Source organism: Acanthochromis polyacanthus, chromosome 12, assembly GCF_021347895.1.
Source record: "Acanthochromis polyacanthus isolate Apoly-LR-REF ecotype Palm Island chromosome 12, KAUST_Apoly_ChrSc, whole genome shotgun sequence".
NCBI lineage: Eukaryota > Metazoa > Chordata > Actinopteri > Pomacentridae > Acanthochromis > Acanthochromis polyacanthus.
The window spans coordinates 1,640,139-1,663,865 of record NC_067124.1 but is presented as its reverse complement, the minus strand read 5'-3'; the positions used below and the strand labels follow the sequence as shown (position 1 = coordinate 1,663,865).

Sequence of the window (23,727 nt, the reverse complement as noted above, 5' to 3'; positions counted from 1 at the left end):
AAAAATAAGTGTTGTACCTGAGAGTACCCCATGTATTTGCAGATTTTTGTGACAAAAACGGCAGTAATCATTCACAGCGACGCTTTCCCGGCTGCATGCCATTGTTGTTTGGACTAAATGGACTTCAAGGTCGATTTGTTTGTGCGTCACATCCGTGTTACGCTGATTGGTTCTTTCTCGTTCAAGCTGCATTCGTTAGCCCCTCCTTTTTGAAATCGTCTCGTATCATCACAATGCCAGACTGCCTTTATTTGTATTTATATTAATACATAAATAAAGTCAATCTGGATTTTCCAGGCAATGATTTAAATGCTTTGTCAAACTTCACCAAATCTCTGTTGTATTACACGAGAGTTCTGCTGAAGGTAGAAATCAAACTTAAGTCTTTGTGTTTCACTAATGTTTCAGTACATTTGTCCAAAATCCTGCTTCTGCCTCCATCTTCAATCAGTCACTTGTTACTTTTCTGGCATTTAAGGGATTACAATCTTTACAAAACATTTCAGCACATTCCAGCGGGCACTAAAACAATACCACCAACACGTTCTAACAATCAAACTCTAATGTTCCAGAAACTTTCTGTAATAATTACAAGAAATGTTCGAAAAATATCAGTTTTCCTTCATTTATCTCAAAAGTGAATGTGTTTATTTTTTCTTTTGATTGTGATGAAAGTATTCTGATGCTTTACTAAAAGTAATAATGTCCCAATGTGAAAACAGTACTTCAGTACATAAATGAAAATGCTGAAATTCAGAGGATCAGAAGGTAAATATGTATGGTTGTGAGATGACAAGAGGGAAAATGAAAAACACTAAGGTCTGCAACACAAATCTATTTTCACTTTTTAGACTTTATAGTACAAAAAATGTGCTAGTTTAGAATGAATGAAAACAGCTGACAATTTCAGACTGTAACTTATGTTACTTATGACATCTTAAACATTGAAATGAAGCCCAACCACACACAGTTTTTTTGTAAGGGTCACAAACCACAAAGTTAAAACTAAACCAGTAAGAGACAGTTGGCTTGATTTAAAATATTGTATTTTATTTTTGAGCTACAAATTTAATTCTAAAAATTTCAAGTTATTTCCACTCAGAAATCTATTTGGTAAATGTTACTTCTCTGGGGTGTTTGAGCTTCGCTGTGCAGATGTAGTAACCCACATCTATGTCCAGGTTGACACTGACACTGGACATGTGTTTTCAGATTCTTCTGCTGAAGTAGAAAATTTAGTTCTACTGACCGGAAGTGTGATTTAAAGGCGTGTAGATATGAGTCAACTATTTTAGCCAACCCTGGACCAACAGGGAAAATACACAAGTGTGGAATGGATATCTGGCTTTCCAAAAACAGTGAGAATGTACTTTTAGTGAGACATATTATATCCAGCTTTGAAAAATCTATTCCATAGTCATAGATTCCAGACTTTTCAAAAGAAGGAGATACAGGCATCATTTAGAAATTTCTAAGTGGATAATTGAATAGGAGAAGCCTATTAGATGCAAAATATTACTGAAAGTAGACCACCTTTAATAGCTAATAACCAAAACAGTCAAATTCGTACAGTTCAGGGAGAAGAAAAATAATCTTTGTCTCTGCTGTGCAGTGAAATGGAAGTACAGCATAAAATGAAAATACTTAAGAATAGCAATTATACAAATGTACTTAGTTAAATTCCATAGTCTTACTGTTGAGGCTTTACATCTAAATTCTCCAGATGATGACACGTTTCCACCACCCTACTGCCTGCAGAAAAATAAATACCCCCTACACTAAGCTAAGAAATGAACAGGACTTTGCTGAGAGCAAACAGTAAAAGTAAAAAAGTTATCACTCTGTGTAGAGATGGTGACATGAGCATCTTCTAAAAAACAGTTTCTTCCCAGAACCAAAAGTCCAAAACCTTTCCTGTCCTTTCCTGCCAGAACCAGTTCCAGCTTCAGCTGTCCTTCTCCGTCCCATTTCCATATCTGTCTCTAGTCACTGCTCCATCACCAGCTCCCAAATACCCCCATCCCCAAAAACACACTGGCATCCCCATCTCTGTCTCATGCTTCATTCCCACCCCAGGACGCCTGCAGCCCCCCACTGAGTTAAATGGAGTGTGCCGGCGTCAGGGGAGTCGCGTGTGCTCAGTTCAGCTCAGCTCAGCTGGGCTGCCAGCGTTACAAACTTAGTGTGTGATTATCGTCAGAGCCAGACTCCTCCACCCAGGATGCCTGCGCTGATGGGTACTGTGTCACCGGGTACAGCCAGCCATGGAGCGAAGGGTGAGGTACCAAAGGAGGCACAGAAACCAACACAAGGAAAGGGCATGAAGAGGGAAGAGAAATGCTGTTGGTGGGGGAGATGAAGAAAGGTAACGGAGTTTGAGAGAGAAAGAACAGAAGAAGATAGAGGAGGGGGAACAAGCAGAAGAGGAGCGAATCATCAAAGCAAGAAAAAGCCAAGCTGAGCAAGGAAAGACTGATGTACACCTATCGCAGCAGACAAAGACAAGGGAAGACACACAGGGAGTGATATAAAGAGGGAGAAGCGAAGAATAATGTGTCGGGAGAAGAAAGAGAGGCAGCAGGGAAATCAGCAGTGGAGGGGAAAAAGACGGACAGACAGGGATGGTGGAGAGAAAAGAAAGCCAAGGAGAGAAATTAGAGGGAAATTTTTCAACCAAGTGATGTGTGCTGTGATTGTTTTCTCTCCTCCTCTCTCTCTCTTCCTCTCTCTCTGTCTCACTCTAAACGGTCGGGATGTGGCCTGTATCTGCCGGCAAGAAGGAACTCAATTTGGGACAATTTACTCGGCAGTCTCAGCCCTGATGCACCTCAGGGACAGAGAATAGAGAGAATGAAAGTGAAGGAAGATAGAATCAGCAAGACACACACACACACACACACACACACACACACACATTTACTCTGACACACACACAACGTGCGCCTTGCACACAATTGCCGCCGAGTAGATTTCACTTAGTTAGTTCTAACTCTCCCAGGCGGTCAATACGATTGAGTTTATAAGGCTTGGAAATGAAAAGCCCAGGATAAGGTTAGATAAACTGTGTGCTATTTGATTTCTGCCCACCTCTCGCAGAAAAACCCACACAAGACAGATGGCTAGAGGGGATATGCTGAAATCATGTTGTGCAAAGGGTCATATGGGTGATTAAGGCTGAATACGTTATGTGTTTTGACCCTTAGTCTGTACCTGCATTGGTTTCTCCGTATTGATGAATACACTGCATGATTTTCCAAATGCGTCTCTTTGCATTCCTATCATGCCCTGCAGTTGAGAGGCCGCAGTATTTCTACCGATTCTGGAATAAAATGTTGTCAACTAAGCAAATGCTACATCTAACCGTGTGTCCTCAAAGTTTGATTTTTCAAGCCTAACTGCAAAATTTTGTTTCTGTGCTGGCAGGTTGGCAGCCTGGAGGGTCTGTACACCCTGAGAGACAGCAGGGGGCGTCCTGACAGAGGCACCTTTGAGGACAGACTAGCAACTGCAGGAGGGGTGAGTGTTTCTAATCAATCAATCACTCGGACTTTATTTGTCTTACATGTTTCATGCAAAGGAACTGTAGCACAAAGTATATTAAAGAGCAAAAATAATAAAAATCATTAACAGTAATATCCCTCCCACACAGCCCAATAAACATTACGTTGTCAGTGAAGGACTTTAAAAAATCTAAACTGAAGTTGGGAAGTAACTAGTGGTCTATTTAATAAACTACCCCTTAAAATGAGCACATAAAGAGTGGATAATGCTGGATGATCGCAAAAGAAGCCACTCTCAGTTTTTTTCTTTTTTTTGGTGTGACTTGTACTGTCTGTAACACAGCGGGAAATAGATTTGTAACCGCAGCAAATCAGAGCGTTCAGCTACTTAGATGTGACTGTTTGATACGTTTAACATGGCCACGTCAAGGTGAATTCACTCTCTGGCATCAGTTCTGATTTTACCCAGCATGTATATGCAAATGAAAGTTCATTTGGCTGGTGTTGCTGTTTTAATCAGGGTCTAGTGTTGATTAGCACGAAGGATGCAAAAAAGAAACAGAGCCATGTGGTGAGTAATAGCTAAAAGTTGTTTACCTTGCTGATGTCGCTCGTGTGCCTGTTCGACCCAGTATCATTTTGTGCCCTCCCTTCCTCTCCCTCCCCTCTCTCCCTCCCTCTCCACCTTCAGCGAGCCGTTCTGCATCGCCCTCAGAGCACACAATGCAGCCTCCTCACAGGGCTTCCGTTGCCAGGGAAACGGTTACCCACGGAGACATCCCATGACAGCACAGGGCGAAAGAGGCGGGATGAGAGGAAGGGTCAGAGATGTGGCTTTGGTCCTGTCCCTTCTCCAGGGTGCACCAGACCTCTGGCCCTTCCTCAGCACACTGCCCCTTCAATCAGACAAATAAAAAAAAAACACACACACACAAAGCACCACTGCACTCGCACACACACACACAGACAGACAGACACGCAAGCGAAATAAATGGACAGAAAGTAAAAGGCAGAAAAAGATTCCAAACTTTCTGATTCAGAGTTATCATCTGAATCAGTGTGCGTGTGATTAATTGAAGTAATTTATGCGCAATCTCCAGTGACTCCATGTATGGTTCATGATTTCATTAAACTGTAACTTTAATTACTTTTCTACTGTCATAACTTTAGGTGAAAATGAATTTGCACCCCCAAAATGTCCTACATATCGTAATGAGTCTTACGTTTAATGGATTGCACAAATAATGTTTTGGGATAATGAACAATTGCATATTTAGACGTTGCCTCTGCCTGCCAGCAGCTGTTACATCCTTAACTGTCTTTCCATTAAGGTCTGTTTGTAGGGTGTGTTATTTTATGTGAAGCAGTCTTTTTTAGCTTTGAGGCAGGAAAAATGCGCACTAATATCACTTACTTTATTTAGGAGATAATGCCTTACTCCTTATACCAATCAAACTAACAGAATTCAGTGAAATTGCAGTTTTTAAGCTGAAAACATTGATTGTTATTGTTGGCTTACAGAAGACATTTATGTTGTTGCATGTGTTGTTGTACCTCATTACAGTATTTTAGCTGCGATAACTGTTTTTCTGCCAAAGCCTTAGCTCTCCTCCATCCGCCCCCCTCTGACCAGGCCTCCGTCTGTACCGACCTGTCTGCTGTTGATCCTCTTTGCATCACATGCTGTGTTTTTCATCGCATAGCTAGTCGGCTACGTCACAGAACTCACCAACTGCTGCATTATACAGAGTTTAGTGGACACCCAAGATTGTATTAGTATTAGTTCATGTTACTTAAAGTGGCTTTTGAGGTTACAGTAGTATTCTAGTTAGAGAAGCATGATAATACACCATTGCTGAGGTCATGCAGCTGTTTAGATGTTTTGTTACTCGCCATAGTAATTACAATATTTAAATGAAAAACTAAGCCACCGGTGCATCATTGTGTGGCAAAAGTGTGACAAGGCTGCATTTTCATGCGTTACATTTACTTACCAAGTGTTGTTTTATTGCCAGTTCTTCATCAGATTTGAAAAATTTGTGAGTATTGAGTGTGTTTAAAGTTTCCAGTAGCACAATCACGTGCTCTGAGCCTTAGGAGAGATGTACAAATGAAGCCTTTAAGGCCAGAATCAAAGGTTAGAAAACGTTCATTACTGTGATTTTGACATTTTTCCTGATAACAGCATAACAAACATCATTAAGCCGCTCTCAAGATCATTTGTCAATCATACCACAAGTGCTTGAATGTTTAAGTCGCATGTTCTGATGAGAAGGTCAAATAATCGCTTGCCATCCTTAGTAAACGAGTCCTTTTACAATATTATTTCAGTTTTTATTTATGTCTTTTAAAACTAACAATGTGCATAAATCAACATTCAAATATGTAAATGTAAATCCACCGGTTAGCCAAAATGTTTGTTTTCATCAGTAGTTGCTTTACGTGATGTTCTTAAACATCCAACAGGAATAACAACAGAGCAATATGTATTGGAGTTAGATCAGCCTACTTTCTAAGTAAAGCATATAGAATACAGATAAAAAGCATAAGGAGTTCATACAATAAAGTTAAACACACTAAAAGACACATACATTGTGAATAAATGTTTCAGAAATGATTTTGATTTATTTTTGATGAAATCTTAAATCTGGAATGGGTAGGAATTTGTTTTCCGTCACTGGAAAATTCTATACTGAATATTTCAGCATATTTTAATGTATTGGTTTAGAGGAATGTAGACATTTGCTCATCTTAAATTTGTTTTCAGGCTTGCAGAAATGAACCCAAACACCACATTTTCACCATTTTGAACTCGCCAAACCAACATAAGACGCCAGCGTCTGACTTATTTAACTCTTCGGCTACATTTACAGAATGTTTGCTGAGAGTTGGCTTTAAACTAATTCCATCATGTGAAAGAAGTCATTGTGAGGTGGCATTTTGTTAAATCGGGTGTCCAAAAAAACCAAATGTAAACTTTGCAAAGAGCTGGTATCCCACTGGAATATCATGTAAAATGGGTAGCTAACTTGTGCTTCTCACTCGTGTGTGGGCTGCAGCCAGAAGTCCGTCAAATTCTATTTTCGGAAATCATGTAAATACGGTTGCTGCCCACTGGTCTCCAGAACATCTCCAAACTGTGTTAACAAAGAAAAACTTTTTTGCTGGGCATCATATGAGCAAAAAGCACTTAGAAAAGCAGATAGACTTTGTTCTACAGTTTCACAAAGCAAATTCGACAAACATTTGTAGAGTCTGTGTTAGAATGCACTGTACAAACAATCATTTACATCTCTGTTAAAACCTCTGTTTGTCAAAATGCATTATTCTGATTATTAAAATACATCTCTTGTACAAAACTAACCCTAACCCTGCCTCAGATTGTTCAAATGATGGGAATCCTGATGGCTTTTTAAGTTCATGCTAATTAAACAGTAACTGTGTGATAACAATCATCCTAATATGTCACATCCATGATTCTGGGATTCAAATAATGCATTAATGCGCTATGTACTCAGACTATGGCAGAGACATTGTGACAGTCTTAAGCTTTTGACCTTCAAAGCAAAGAAGCACCCAGTTCACTAGATGAGTTCATCAGTTAGTCTGAGGATGTCAGAGGCCTGCAAACATTCACTTTGATAAACGGTTTCAGTGTTATTAGCATCGTCTGTAGAGGAATATCTTTTAGTGGAATGAAAAAAGAATTTTCTATCATTTTTTCGTACGTTTACTCTTTTATGCAGATCTCATGTTTTATAGAAATAGATTGTGTAATAGTTGTCTCCGTTCTGTACTGACATGTATGTTAAGTAAAACAAATCAAAGTGAAACAGTATGTTTTCAGAATCACTGATTATGATGTGGAGCCATGACAAAGAAATACAATGCATTAGAAAATGTCAAAAATACTGTACATCACAGTCATAGCAATTATCCAGGTCTTCATAAAGACAATGCTTAGAAGGAGCCATTTCACCTGAACTTATCACTGTGATTGTGTTCCATTAAAAGAGGAATATTCACCATCGTCTATGAATTAACACAGTCTGCTTTCGGTGATGTTAAATAGTCACCTTAAAGCAGTCTGTAGGAATGAGGCTCAGAGATTCACATGTGGAGAGCCGTGGCTAGTATTTACAGTGGGTATGGAAAGTATTCAGAACACTTGAAATTTTTCACTCTGTGTCATTGCAGCCATTTGCCAAAATCAAAAAAGTTCATTTTATTTCTCATTAATGTACACTCAGCACCCCATCTTGACAGAAAAAAACAGAAAAATGTAGAATTTATTAAAAAAGAAAAACTGAACTATCACATGGTCAGAAGTATTCAGACTCTGTGCTCAGTATTTAGTAGAAGCTCCTTTTCAGCTCGTACAGCCATGAGTCTTCTTGGGAATGACGCAACAAGTTTTTCACACCTGGATTTGGGGATCCTCTGCCATTCTTCCTTGCAGATCCTCTCCAGTTCTGTCAGGTTGGATGGTGAACGTTGGTGGACAGACATTCTGAGGTCTCTCCAGAGATGCTCAATTGGGTTTAGGTCAGGGCTCTGGCTGGGCCAGTCAAGAACGGTCACAGAGTTGTTGTGAAGCCACTCCTTTGTTATTTTAGCTGTGTGCTTAGGGTCATTGTCCTGTTGAAAGGTGAACCTTCGGCCCAGTCTGAGGTCCTGAGCACTCTGGAAGAGGTTTTCCTCCAGGATATCTCTGTACTTTGCCGCATTCATCCTTCCTTCAATTGCAACCAGTCGTCCTGTCCCTGCAGCTGAAAAACACCCCCCCCCACAGCATGATGCTCCACCACCATGTTTCACTGTAGGGATTGTATTGGGCAGGTGATGAGCAGTGCCTGCTTTTCTCCACACATACCGCTTAGAATTAACACCAAAAAGTTCAATCTTGGTCTCATCAGACCAGAGAATCTTATTCCTCATAGTCTGGGAGTCCTTCATGTGTTTTTTCAAACTCTATGCTTTCATGTGTCTTTCACTGAGGAGAGGCTTCCGTCGGGCCACTCTGCCATAAAGCCCCGACTGGTGGAGGGCTGCAGTGATAGTTGACTTTGTGGAACTTTCTCCTATCTCCCCACTGCATCTCTGGAGCTCAGCCACAGTGATCTTTGGGTTCTTCTTTACCTCTCTCACCAAGGCTCTTCTCCCACCATTGCTCAGTTTGGCTGGACGGCCAGGTCTAGGAAGAGTTGTGGTCGTCCCAAACTTCTTCCATTTGAGGATTATGGAGGCCACTGTGCTCTGAGGAACCTTGAATGCTGCAGAAATTCTTTTGTATCCTTGTCCAGATCTGTGCCTTGCCACAATTCTGTCTCTGAGCTCCTTGGGCAGTTCCTTCCACCTCATGATTCTCATTTGCTCTGACATGCACTGTGAGCTGTAAGGTCTTATATAGACAGGTGTGTGTCTTTCCTAATCAAGTCCAATCAGTTTAATTAAACACAGCTGGACCCCAATAAAGAAGCAGAACCATCTCGAGGAGGATCAGAAGAAATGGACAGCATGTGAGTTAAATATGAATGTCTGAGCACAGGGTCTGAATACTTCTGAACATGTGATATTTCAGTTTGTCTTTTTTAATACATTTGCAAAAATTTCTACATTTCTGTTTTTTTCTGTCAAGATGGGGTGCTGAGTGTACATTAATGAGAAATAAAATGAACTTTTTTGATTTTGGCAAATGGCTGCAATGACACAGAGTGAAAAATTTCAAGGGGTCTGAATACTTTCCGTACCAACTGTACAGCACTGACATGCTAACAGACACGCTCACAGAACAGAGGTCTGCGGTGGTTTCTCAGACGAGGAGGAGGTGTTACCACCATGTAATCCCGGCCGATGCAGCCCTCTGTCAGCACGGCAACAATCGGCTGTTGTATTAATTGCACTACTAATGACATAATTAGCAAGGCTGTGGAAAAACAGCTCAACATAAACATGCAAGACTTCAGAGGCAAAACACAGATAAGGACATAATGGGTGCACGTGCACTTTCACTCAGCTAACATGCCGTTTACAGCCCACGTACATGCACTGCTATGAAGCAAAACATGCACACAAACTTTAGGATAAACATAATGATATATAGAATATAGACACGCAGACGTCTTTTACACACACACACGTACACGTATATGGCTGCAGTGTGACAAAAACTGTAATATCATCTGACAGTTTTCTCTTCTATCGTCCTCTGTAGCTTGTTTATTTGAATCCCTACCTCCCTCAATGACTCTCTTCCTTCTTCTCCTAACTATCATACCTCTTGCAGTTTCATTCTCAAACACACAGACATGTCTCTGACTGAACTGCACACTGACCTTTTACAAAATGTCTCAGATACTAACCCCCTGCCAGCTTCTGACATACACACATTGGTCCCTGCTGGTGTATTACACACTTAACACACACATACAGAAAACCACTGGTCTCAGTGTGTCCCTGTCCTGTGACGTCCTGTTTTGAAAGTGTTTTTTTCTTCTCTGTCCTAATGTCTGTCTAGTTATTCTAAGCTGCAGATGAACCGTATTGATACAACCACTTAAGCTGACAGCAACAAGGCTCTGCACAGAGAGAAGTCAAAGACACATGTAGAAAAACCAGTGGGAAGTTTTCATTATGTAAACTGAATAACTGACTAAGGTTATATAAGAAAGAAAGTTTTTTATATCAGAAAAGACGATGTGATGGTGAGTAGTCAAGGTCAGGTCAGCTTTTAAAATAAATGAAATATTATAAAGCCTTTACCTTTCAGCCAGTCAAATGATCAAACATGATCCAGCTCATTGTGAGTAATGCTTATCTAACCAGTTATTAGTAGGTGAACTCATTTTTGGCACAAATCTGCAAACATATAATGAGGCAGTTAGAGCTAAATTGAGCAGGCAAACCCACTTTGTGCACATTTAGAATTTATTCCAGTGCAAACAAAATCGTGTTTTCCCACTGCACTAAGTAATGCTCAACCTCCCTGTGGCTGATTTGTAATGTACTGTATGATGTCTGCTCAATCCAAAAGCAACACATACAAGTAAATAGTATGGTTATTTCACTGGCATTTATGATGGTATATATGGCTAAAAATGTGGTGGCTAATCTGAAATATTTTTTGAATTTGCATTATATTTGATGTCTTAGTTAACCATATGCTGCACTGCATTTACTGTCCGTTCTTCATGCGCTGTAATGGGCCCTGTCCATGGCACATCCACTACTTTTAGCCAAGACTGCATTTTAATGACATTTTATATACAGTTAAAGTCAAGTGACTCCACATCTGTCAGTGGTGGCTCAGCATGATGGTAATTAGTATACAAAGTCCACTTTAATACTCACTAAAGAGCAGGCTGTTTCTGTGGAATAGTTTAAGGATGCAATAGGGAATGATTTCAGGCACATTTTCAGCCACTTAGTCATTTTGCATGCAATGACAACATATACTGATATCCAAATAAAAACTGGTCAAGATGAACTTGTTCATCTCAGGGAAAAGGGCAGAGACTCACCTTAGTCACTGTAACCTGCTGGCCTTTGTGTATATTATTTTACTGATGTATTTACTGGCTTATACTGGATTCATCTGACTTACAAATCGAGGTGAGACTGAAGCAAACAAACTAATTCCTCCTACAAGAATGGGAATTGTAGGTATTTTGGATTGATGTCAGCGGTTTATTTGTTTGTCTTTTTATTTATATTTTGATGGATAAATGGATGGACAGTAAATTTTAAGTTGTTTCTACACAGTCCAAAGCAACAAATCAAACAAGAACCCCCCTTTTTTTCAGAGCAGACAGTTTGGTTTGTCATGGAAGGGAAAGCACAGATGCTGCTAATGACATCTGTCCCAGTAAACCATGACACTGTGACAGTGAGCCAGCATCAATAATAACAAGACCCTGAATCTGATGCAGCTGAATGCAATTCAGCCACCATTAATTTTACTACTTACTTGTGTTTTCCTTGCTGGGAATGTTTGGATTTATTCTGTGAAGAGGGCCCATTCACTATTGCAGGTACGCAACATCTGCACTGTTTGACGGGAGTTGTGACCCTCCAGTCTCTTCCCATTAGCATCCTAATCTACGAAGCAAAAAGACCCGTCACATCACTCTTTTATGTAATGTCATTTTGGTTCATAATCAGAAAATGGTTTGGTAGCCTTGTTTAATGCAGACTTAATTCAGTGCCGTTAGTTTTACATTTGAACTACGTTGTTTATCAGAAGATGGTATTTGGAAAACCTGCTGTTTGTTCACTGCTCAGTGGGAGGCCTTCAGTTGGACATGAAGTGAAATTCTGACATTTGTTAGTGTGCCTGAATATATGTAGTAGACAAAATCTGAATTTAAAAATCGAATCCTTCCTGCCTCTACAGTCATTCAGGTTTATGCAGGTCATTACTTTTGTTGAAGTCATTATTTTCTATAATTTTTATTTCTATTTTGTGCTTTTGTTTAATTTTTGAACTAGTGTAAGCTTCATATATGAGCCTGATCAGTGTAAAACAGGTGGTAAACAAGAAACCATTGTTAAGCTAGTTTACACTTAACTTCCATCTTCATCCTACAGATGCTCTCTCACCCTCTCTCTCTCTCTCTCTCTCTGTCTCTCTCTCTCTCTCTCCCACCCACTCACTCTTCCATCCACACAGCACAGAGAAAACATTTGAATTTTCCCTCAATGCTTCCTCACTGTTGAGGCGTTTGTGTGTTTTTTTCCTCTTCTTATTTTTCTTTTCCTTTTTCTTTTTTTTTGGCTTTTTTTTAAAAACTCGAGTCACATCCGCAATCCCGCGGCCCTATAAGGAGCTTTCACGCTTTTTGGTTTGCTTTAGATGTTTAATACCCCCTCTCTTTTGTGTCAGGGAGCTGGAGAGGCGTTAAGAAGCGCTGATAAACCCCACTTAGATCCCTTCCTGGCCCGTCACCCTGGCCTGCCGGGCCGCTTTAGCAGGGAACTGATCTGTGACGGCCTGCCACTCAAACTGAGCACTTCTGAAGGCTGACACAATGGAGTGAGCAACACACCAGAGGGCCCGGGGGTGGATGGGGAAGGGGGAAGGAGGGAGGGTGAGGCAGAGGAGGGAGAGGAGGCCAAGAGGTGCCCTGAAAGAAGGCTAGAGGAGGGGCCAGAGAGCATCTCCCTGTTATCTGCTCACTCTCTTCCCGTTGATGCAGTTTCCCTCCTCCCTCTTCTTGCTGCTTGATACTGTAGAGCTCACACTCTTGACTGTTTGTCTTCTAGTCGGCAGTAACACGCACACACAAGGCCTCTCCTCAGTCGTTTGTCTCTCTGTGGTCAGGGCTATCAGTCTGGCAGCTAGAAATGAAACATTGAATGAAGAGGCAGAGAGCTGGTTGGTGTCTGGGGTGGGAGGGTTGAGGACCAGATAGGAATCAGCAGTGCGGTGCAGGGTCTGGAGGCGGTGGGCCACAATGGAGTATTCAACGGCCTCATGGTATAATAGGTTCAGCCAGGGCCAGGTCTGGGCCGACAGAGCATCAGGAAGAGCACAGAGCTAAGATTGACAGGCAGAGGGGAGGGGTTAGGGTGGTGGTGGTGGTGGTAGGGGGGATGTGGCCGCTGCTGCTGCCATTGCCATCATTTTCCCATGGGGCCGTGGGTGAGTAGTGAAGCCCAAAATGTCAGCGTTGATATCTGTGCAGCTCGACTCGGCTATCACACTCCTGCAGCTGCCTGCCATCCACCGCATCCACTCATTCATACAGAGACACGGGAGGAATATGTGGCACACACACACACACACACACACACACTTTCACACCCTCACACCCACGCTTTTCTTTCTATTTTGCTTCACCACCTTCCTCGTTCATTCACTTCAGTTCTATAGAGCCATATTTGCACACACACACACACACACAGACACACACACACACTTCATTCTACACATCGTCAAATACACATTCTCACACACACACACACACACACACACACACACACACACACTTTTACTCCTTCCATCTTACTGTCTTTCTCCTCCTCCTCCTCCACACATTCACATTGTGCCTTTGTCAGTTCTACCTCAGCTGTTCAATCATGCAAGTACTCCACTGCTCTCTTTTTTCCCTCTCACTGTTGGAAAATGAATTTTCCAAACAAGCTTATTTTTCATAGTCTCGCCTTTGTCTTTTTTTTTAAACTGATCTCAAACCTTGTTCTCTCTGTATGCCTCTCTCTTTCTGTTTAGCACAGCTTTTATTTTGAAGGGAGAAACGTCAGCTGCTTTTGTAGTTGATGCTGAAGTTGCACCAACTTTCTTTGTATTGCAACATGTGTTGGGCAAGCTTAAAAGAGAGTTCTCCTCATGAAAAGTAGCTTTCTTTCTGACAATATCATTTTTCATGCAGTTACACGGGGCTTTTATGACCTTTTTTTTTTTTTTTTTTTTTTTTACTTTTGTGTGTCTATGGGTGGTGTGTTTCTGTGCGTGCATGTGCTACCAATGTGTCCCAGCCGGATGATGAATGCGCTGACAGTGGAGGGGTCAGTGTCACAGACAGTGTGGTCAATTGCCCCTCGTCCCCCGAGTCTAACCTTGAGCAACACTCCCTAAAGAGTCTCAATCTGCCATTAAGGCTCATATGAACACACACACACACACACACACACACACACACACACACACACACACACACACTCTCTCTGGTGAGCATGTGCCATTAGTAGCTGGAAGGGCCTGGTTTGACAGAGAGCGATTAGCTCCCTATCATGTGTATTGATCACTGTGTCCTGGCTGCTCCAGAGGAGGGGTTGGAGGGGTATAACAAGGCAGTGGGGACACACACACACACGCACACACACACACACATGTTTGCACTGACACTCTTGTTATCAGTGTGTATGTACATGTGTTGTGGGCTCATCTGAATGGATTGGGTTTAGGAACTGTTCCACTAATTGTTCCTGATCATTGTTACCGTACATGTTGAGAAGACATCTTGAAATTCTGAAACAGGATGAGAGGATAAACTGAGCGCTACAGACCTATAGGCTGTGTGGGAAATGGAAATGTTCTTGTGTTGGGGTGTAATAGTTCATTGACATTAACTGCGTCTACAGCGGCCTGCCAATGAAGCAGCACCACAAAATATTCAATATCTTGATTTAAATGCATTTTCATCAGGGAGTTGTTTAGGAAGGTTAATATCTCTGTCACTGCAGGTTCACTTCTGTTAATAAAGGCCTTGTATTGGTAGGCTTGTGAAAACATACACTCACACTGTGTTCAACACACTTTACCATTGTGCAGCTCAGTAGACATGCACGCTGTATGATGAATGTTGCATTTGTGTTCATTGAAACGATCTATTATGGGGTATCTAAGAAGTCTTGCTGGAATATACTATCTGGAAGCTGCTGCTTTGGGAAACTGCTTGCATCATGATGAAAAAAACTCACTTTAAATAAAAAAACTTTTATTTAAAGGTAAACTATCACTTGTAATATTGCAGTACAGAGGTTTGGTGGTGCTCGACACTGTGCTGCCTATGAACACTATTTAGCAAATGTAGTGTGAATTTGCTTTTTCCAAGTATCACATTGAGTTTATTATATTTAAAATCATCCTAAATTTACATAAATCAATATGCTGTGCCTAAAATAAACACTGATTTGATTACATTAGCAGACCTGTACACATATCACATCCTCTTCCTGTCTGAGGTCTTCTGTATTATAATAATAATAATAATCACATGTAGTGTCCTTAGCTTTAACAGCTGTCTTCTTTGGGTAGTTTAGACCAGCTCCTAGCTTTTGTTAATTGAGTCTAATTGAAGAACATGAAGGGGGAATAAAGCCAGCAGGCTTTTAGGACATAAAAGACCGCAGCCGCCTCTCAATAGTATTTATTTTCAACCTCTTCCACTCTGATTTAAGTGTAAGAGGACAATGGTGGGCTGACAGTGATATGTGTGTTTGTGTGTGTGTGTCTGTGATCTGTTGTTTGATTTACTGCGCCCACCTTCACAAGGACCAGCCTCTTATCAGATCAAAGCTGCAAGCAGCGGCCTATGAAAGAAAGTGTGTGTGTGTGTGTGTGTGTGTGTGTGTGTGTGTGTGTGTGTGTGTGTGTGTGTGTGTGTGTGTGTGTGTGTGTGTGTGTGTGTGTGTGTGTGTGTGTGTGTGTAGGTGTGTAGGTGTGTGCGTGCATGTGTGCGGCTGAGGACAGAGGTGGAGGTGAGGTGGGGGTGTTTTTGTTTCTTTTTAACCCAGGACACCAGGACAATGGCACTGCAAAGCACAGAGCAAGCGAGTATTCTTTGAACTAATGAAGAGGAAACCTTTTACTCTCCTCCAGAAAGATGCCCAGCGCTCCCTGTGCTATGGATTTTCCCTCGCTTTCTGAGTAGAATGAAACCAAAGGGAACAAAATATTTTATCTGCTCCATGCCTTTCACTGTTTTGCTTTTATCCTCATAAATCCACGCTGCTAGACAAAAAGCCACGTAAAGCAAAGCTGAAACTGAACATTATTAGAATACATGAGCATCTTTTGGGTGGGCCAAAGTGTGGACGCTACTCTTATCAAAGTGAAATGAATTCCTTTGTCTGCCATCATAAAAAAGGCAACAAATGAAGAGTTAATTTACAGCTGAGGTCCAACTATTTAGGGATTTACAGAAATGTTTTTTGTGGTTTGCAGGTACACTGGGTGCAGAGGCAGCACAGCCATTACAGAAGCAAACGTGTTCCTCTGACCACACTGGATCACAGTCCTGCTACCAGTAAGTTTTGACTAAAGCATTGTGGTTTTTGGACAGAAATGCTTATATTTTTCTTGCAGTAAATATTTATAATTGGACTTGGCTGAAGCTTAAAAATATGACTAAGGAACAAATCAATTAATTAGTAAGGTAGTGTCTACGGATACGGGTCCGTATCCGTAGCCTGTGGGCTACGGGTACGGCACTTTCCATTTGCCAGACAGATACGGACCCGTATGCGAGTCTCGCGAGTCAAGAAGCTGCTAACCACTGCAAACTGTTGAAAGGTAAGCAAAGGTTAAGGTTAGGGTTAGTGTTAGGGTCAGGTTTAGGGTCCGTGCCTGTAGTACCGATGCTACGGGTCCGTACAGCTAGCGTCTACCGGGAGTCACGTGACCAGATCTCGCGTATCTGATTGGCAAATGGCAAGTGCCGTATCCGTAGTCCACAGGCTACGGGTACGGGTCCGTACCTCTAGCAACAACCAATTAGTAAATCCACTAAAATATATGAAAAAGTAGGTAAACATGTTTTCAGAAATGGGCATGTAACATTTAATTGTGTATTCACACTTTCATGGAAACTAGTAAAATTCAGAAATTATTATTATTTTTTTAAAAAAAAGTAAATTTGGGGGTATTTTGTGAAATCTTGAACACGAAAATCTTGTTTCTTACGACCACAACATTGCTGTAATTAGCAAGTTTAAGTAGTGCATATGCACATAATGGATTGAAGTTCATGGCATCAATGACAACCTCCATAATAGTAAAAAAAAAAGATACAAAACTAAATTGAAACCGAAGGTCGTTACAGCTGTAGTGCAGAGGAGCACAGAGAATACAAGAAAAACAATTCTCAACAGAAATAACACAATTCTTCTACTTTTGGGAAAAACAATGTACGATCTCTGTATGACTGAACAACCTGTATTAAGAAGCTGATTCAGGAGGTAGTTTTATGGGGGGTTTGTAATCTCTCCGGGCTGCACAGTGAGGTAGTGGTTAGCACTTTCGCCTTGCAGCAAAAAGATCCCTGGTTCAAATCCCGGCCTGGGCCTGGGATCTTTCTGCATGGAGTTTGCATGTTCTCCCTGTGCATGCGTGGGTTTTCTCCGGGTACTCCGGCTTCCTCCCACAGTCCAAAAACATGCTGAGGTTAATTGGTTACTCTAAATTGTCCGTAGGTGTGAATGTGAGTGTGATTGTGTGTCTGTATATGTAGCCCTGTGACAGACTGGTGACCTGTCCAGGGTGCAGGGCTTAAAGTTTTCCGGCGCCGCGCCGGATTTCCGGCGCATGGAAGTGTACCATTGAAAAAATTTCATCCATCTCCGTCCAGAAGGCTCCAAGCATGTGCGTCATTGTGCATTCAGTTGCTCCGCTGAGAACTCGCTGATAGGAAGCACTAATATTTAAGTGTCATTATTTACACGACTGTTCAAGAGTTTGGGGTCACTGAGAAATGTCCTTATTTTTGAAAGAACAGCAGTTTTTTTCAATTAATTTCACATTAAATGAATGATAAATCCAGTGTAGACATAGTTAATGTGGTAAATGACTATTGTAGCTGTAAACAGCTGATGTTTAATGTAATATCTCCATAGGGGTACAGAGGAACATTTCCAGCAACCATCACTCCTGTGTTCTAATGCTACATTGTGTTAGCTAATGGTGCTGAAAGGCTCATTGATGATTAGAAAACCCTTGTGCAGTTATGTTAGCACATGGATAAAAGTGTGAGTTTTCATGGAAAACATAGAATTGTCTGGATGACCCCAAACTTTTGAACAGTAGTGTTTGAGAATGAAAACAATTTAAAAGAAAGCAAAAGGGCAAACTGGAGGCCAGTCCATTGAATTTCTTGTGTTTGAGATTCTTTGATATTTGTGCAGCCTTAACAGTTTTCATGGAAAACATGAAACTGTCTGAGTGACCCCAAAATTTGAACGGTGAGATAAATGCACAGCAAAACTAAAACAGAGGAAAAAAATGTCTCAAAAATGAATCCCTAGTGAATAAATTACCACATATTCAGAGCTTTGAAAGTATCTGTGCTACTTACATTGTGGTTTTCACAGGTTTTGGATAGCTGCAGACCAAGTGTAACATAACAAATCAGTTTGCAATGTTCAAAACACAAACACTTTGGAAGTAATAACATAAGAGCTTTTTAGCACTTCCACTTTCTTACCTGCTTCGAGAAATCTTCAGTATTTATTTTCCTCTTGTATTTGCAGGCTTTTATCAAGCAGGAGCAAGTCTAATTTATTATGTCAATGCTGTCCTCTTTTAAAATTGGCAGAGGAACATTTTACAAACCTATTGTGATCTGGAATACCATGTCCTGGAATCACGTTAATTCTCGTCAGCGCTAATTTTACTCACAAATCAGTCCATCTTATAATTTATTAGTTCGGATTTGTGAGGAAACATGTTGCAACTGTTGGTGTCATGATTGTACACTGAGTACTGAACAGAGCAGAATGCACTTCTAAATAAACAGATTACAGTGGAAAAATTACCCGTTAAATGCTTTACTTTTGCACTTAGACTTTAGGCATTATACCAAGTAGATACTTGAACATTATTTACTAGTCACTGGTCCTCACGCCTCATTAGTCTTGTGCCATTGTATTTTTGCCTGATGATCACATGTCTGTGCATTTAAATTAAAAAGCATATGACCTAATTTTGCAAAAAGGGTTTTTATAAAGATAACATTTCACATTCATGTCCACTGTTACAGCAATTAATTTTATTTTAAAACGTAACCACGTTTCCTCTGTTATCTACTACCCTTCTCTATCACACTATAAGTTCATTTCATCCTTTTAAAGACGTGGAATCAGTCCCCTGCTCAATGCAGATATTTTATTTCAGATCTGGCTTTCATGTCAAGTCGGATTTAAGAACTGCTTTCAAAAATACTTTGCATCTGTAGTTAGAGAAATGAGGTATGATACGATCTACATAAGCTGAATGTTTTACCCATAGGTATATAAGTGTGTGTGTCTCTGTGATGTGTGTTTTGCTGTATTTGTATTTATGCAAGTGTTTACAACATATGCTTGTCAACATGCTGTCGAGTCATCATCGTGACCTTTATGAGAGTCAGCGTCTCTGATGAAACCAGTACTGAAGCTCTTTAACGCCGGTTTAATAATCGCAACACATATTTGTATACCTGTAAGTCCACTCATACATACATGCAGTATGCGTTATTATGTGTGGGTGTGTGGGGAAGTGGAGGCTGTGTTTGCAGTACAGTGTTCTGGCTCACGTCTTGCTGCAGTGCTCTCTCTCTCTCTTTGTATTACCATCCTCAGTGTCGCTCAGCCTCGGCGCTGACAGATGATGTAAAAGCGACAGACAGAGAAAGAAACATGAAGAAGATGTCAGATGAACACTGCAGCTGTATGTTTATTTGTTTGAAGTTATAGAGCAGGAAAAAAGCAACAGAGAATGCGCTTGAGCATTTTGGCCAACGTAAACTTTTTAAATTGAATGTTTCTTAGGAGTATTTTCGGATCGATGCCGCCAATGTTCAATAAAGTGTGCCAGGATTTAATATCTCAGATATGACCAATTTCATGCCAAACACTGATTCTTGGCCGAATGGAAAAGCCTCATTATGGGATCCTTAACTCTATTAAAGCACTTGATACGATTGGTGGTTATGATTGTTCTAATGGAAAGCAAGATCCACAGTTTGGAATAACACAGAAAATAGCAGCTTAGCATTTATTTTGAAAGGGAAATGTTGAACGGGGGTTCATTCGTCATAATTCTTCTTGTAAAAATGTAGGCAGTCAAACATGAGCATGTGGTGAGTAAGAAAAAAATAAGCAAATGTCACCACTTTGTCAGTAATGCTGCATCATTTTAAATCCCCGTTTTCAGTTTTTATGTTGAGCTAACCTAATCATCTCCTGCCTTCAGCTCCATTATGAGCGCACAAACATCGGTATAGCATAGATGCTTTCATTTTATATCATTATGCTCAGCACAGACCCTGTCAAAAGTATACTCAGTATGTTTATATTTACACTATATATATATATATATATATATATATATATATATTTATTTTCATCGGTAGTTATTGTTTCACCTATTCTCCACACAATACATTTATTTAAATTTGTGCTACTCTGGCTGTGATGCAGCTTCCTCTCTCTGTCTATAGTCTGTTCTGATTGGTCACATGTGAGGAGCAAAGGATTATCAACACTGCAGGATAAACATTGAAAAGCTCTTTTTGATCAAATGTGTGTTAAAAATAAGTACAACAATGTGTTGGTGATTGTGCTATTTTAAATTTTGATAGCAAGATTTTCACATTTATAGCAAAGGAATTAGTTCAGAATATTAGTTATTGATCTCCCTGACTATTAATTAGTATCGCCTCGTTCTGTTGATTTATTTGAGTCGACTGCTTTATTGGTCCCCAAGTCTGCTTGGGTTGGGTGTCTTCAAAAGAATCCCATTTATTCATGCATTCATTTATACATGTCAGGTTCAACAGAAGCCTGAATGAATACCTCTACATTAAAGGTATAAACTGTGTTACACCCAACTTCACTTTACTAATGCTGACACACAGAATTTATCCACTGCTGTTTAAGTGTTGAGGAAGCGTATTGGAAACTGTAGGACTCTCAAACAATCGAACTCGTAATTTTCCAGCCTGTTATTTGCATTTGTCACACTGATAGCACTCTGTGAAAAGGTTATACAAGCAGGGGTTAATTTTATAATTTATGTTTTACATGTGCTAAGACATGCTCTCCAATCACAGTAGTGCATGTGTAATTATTTGGTCCAGAGGAATACTGAACCGTACAAAGTTGTGTACCAAATCAAATGGTTCAGGACCAAATTGCCTCTCATTAGTAATGCTTGAAATATATTCATACATGCTTGTGTGGAATGCTTTATTGCAGTCAGTTCAGAAAAGGCGAGTGTGATATTAATTAATTCGGCAATACATACAGTAAATTATGGAACAAGCCGATTCGTATCTGTCATTGTGAGAGAGGGATGGAGAAAAAGGGAATAGCATTGAGAGGGAGTGCTGAACTTTGGCGAAAAATGTAACAAAAACTGAGAGATAGTGTGGCAGAGTGTGTAACATGAAGTATATGGAGAGAAAGGTGCAGACCTTGATGAGCTGATGGCATGTCCACAGACAGCGAGCCAAGCTGTGCTACAGTAATGAGATGCTAATTATATGCTAATGATATGGTAATCTGCCCGCGGTATTCCACCTCTGTGGAGGGGGTTCTGGAAGAGCTTTTTACCATTGGTTGGAGACCAAGGATGTCCTGAAGTCAGAGTTCAAGACAAGGAAAAAAGAACTACTCACACATATACACACATGATAGATCTGTGTGCTTGCAGGTTCCCAGAGGACGGAGTCTGCATCTGACAGGCAGCCTGAGGAGAATAAGAGTGACCAGTCCCTCACCTTCAATGACCCACTCTGGCCCATGCAGTGGGAGCTGGTGGGTGTAATTATGTGTGTGTGCGTGTGTGTGTGTGTGTTCATTGGTCTTATGTGGAAGTCTCCATTCTCTCCTCTGTTCTTGTGTTCATGTTGAAGGATGTTCCTCTGACAGGCGTAAGTCAGGCAGGCTTTCATGTGTGACTGGAGAGAGAGACAGAGCAGATAGAGAGATAGGGAGATCACGGAGACAGAAAGCGAGGAGAGAAAGGAGGTGAATGGGGTTGTCCGTGTTGAACTGAGACAGATGTCGGAGATTGATGAGGCTCACAGCAACACTGACACTCAACTGGGCTGCAACAACAAGACATGCTTATCCCTTCAGCAGTCTTGTTCGGGCTTTTCGGCCAATATAGTGGAGACCAGAAGGGGCAGAACAACAGTGTGGGTCAGTATGACAATGTCATATTTACATTAGATTACTAGCACAAAATACCAGCTTCAATACAGACTCTTTAGTAGCTGAATTTACATTTTAGCCTAATTATAATCAGAACTAAAGCCAGTGTAAATAGCCTCATATGAGCACTTTGATCAGAATTGTAATTCCATTAAGTGTTTGTATAATCCGAAGGGCTAATTTATTTATAGTCAGAGGTGCAAATTTTTTGACATGTTGTCCCTTTACACCACTGCAGTGGACCTGAAATTAAGTGAACAGATGTGACTGAAGTGTAGACTTTTAGTTTTAATTCATTTGAGTACCAAAAATATTGTATTTAGACATTTAGGAATTATAGCTGTTTATTTACATATGTTCTCTATTTTACTAGTCTTAAAAATAATTGCACAATTCACTGATAATCAGTTTCATGGCCATGTGTGGCTTTAAGCAAACGAAAAGTCAAGTCAGTTAAAGAATTTCATTTCCACTGGGTGGAAATCTCAATATGTCATTTAAAAGAACTGCTGAAAAACCAAAAGAGACCTTTCAGAGAGACAACTGGATCTTTAGGAGTGGCCAAATCAATAATTTAGTACCGTCTCAAACTCTGCAATGCACTAGTGAGCTCAGGTATCGAGGCAGGTGATAGGTAATTTGCCTCAAGATGCAAATGTTTGTTCTTGTTTCCTTTTTTTGTTGTTTTGTTTCACATGTCAAACATAGATCAATTCATCCTTGTATTCTAAAGTTACTATTATTTATTGTTTACAGTACTGGTGTAAAATGAAGAAACAATTTTAAGACAGGAAAACATCTCAAACAGCCTGCCCACTTTGGATGGACGAAACCATCTGGACTTGTACCAGAATGACTGGAAGGCATAAGTATAGAGAAGGGAAGGAAGGGCTCATAATCCAGAGAACATCATCTCTCTGTATGGTTCTCTAATGGAATTTGGTCACTGGTGTTTATTGATGAAGTGAATGCTGACGGAAGTAGTACGATGAATTCTGAGCTGTATAGAGTTGAACTTTCTGCTCAGATTCAGTCAAATGCTGCAAACCTGATCAGATTCATAGTACAGATGGACAGTGACCCAAAACCTGCTGCAAAATCAACCCAAGAGCTTCCGATGGCAAAAAAATGTAATGTTCTTAAATACCTGAATCAGTAATCTGACCTTAAGTCAACTGAGAAGCTTTTGTCTTACTGAAGACAAAACTGAAAGCAGAAAGACCAACAACCAAGCAGCGAGTGAAGGCAGCTACAGTAAAGGAACAGAGGTGGGTAGAGTAGCCAAAATTTTTACTCAAGTAAGAGTAATGTTACTTTAGAAAAATATGACTCAAGTAGTCATCTAAAAAGTTACTTGAGTAAGAGTAAAAAAAGTACTTGATGAAAAAACTACTCAAGTAGTGAGTAACAAATATCCGATTTATTTGTCTTCTGTGCATGAATTCAATCAGACATACAATATAAATATAAATTCAATAAAATGAATATTCAGGTAAACCTCTTTAACTAAAATGACAATAAATTAAATCTTTTATATGAAAAAAATAAATTATATTTCAAGAAACATGCTCTTGCC

General features: G+C 40.4%; 1 protein-coding gene across 4 annotated transcripts in view; it reads left to right on the top strand.

The window, feature by feature from the left end:
• Positions 1-23,727, top strand: part of LOC110958292 (proprotein convertase subtilisin/kexin type 4-like) — a 230,409-nt gene that overhangs the window by 19,923 nt on the left and 186,759 nt on the right. For 2 of the 4 annotated variants that reach the window (XM_051956574.1, XM_022204760.2), the window contains 3 exons: positions 3,424-3,516; positions 16,186-16,267; positions 21,649-21,752. In XM_051956574.1, coding sequence (XP_051812534.1) covers positions 3,424-3,516; positions 16,186-16,267; positions 21,649-21,752 — 279 coding nt within the window. The remainder of the gene's footprint in view (positions 1-3,423; positions 3,517-16,185; positions 16,268-21,648; positions 21,753-23,727) is intronic. The other 2 variants (XM_051956576.1, XM_051956577.1) reach the window with 1 other exon arrangement.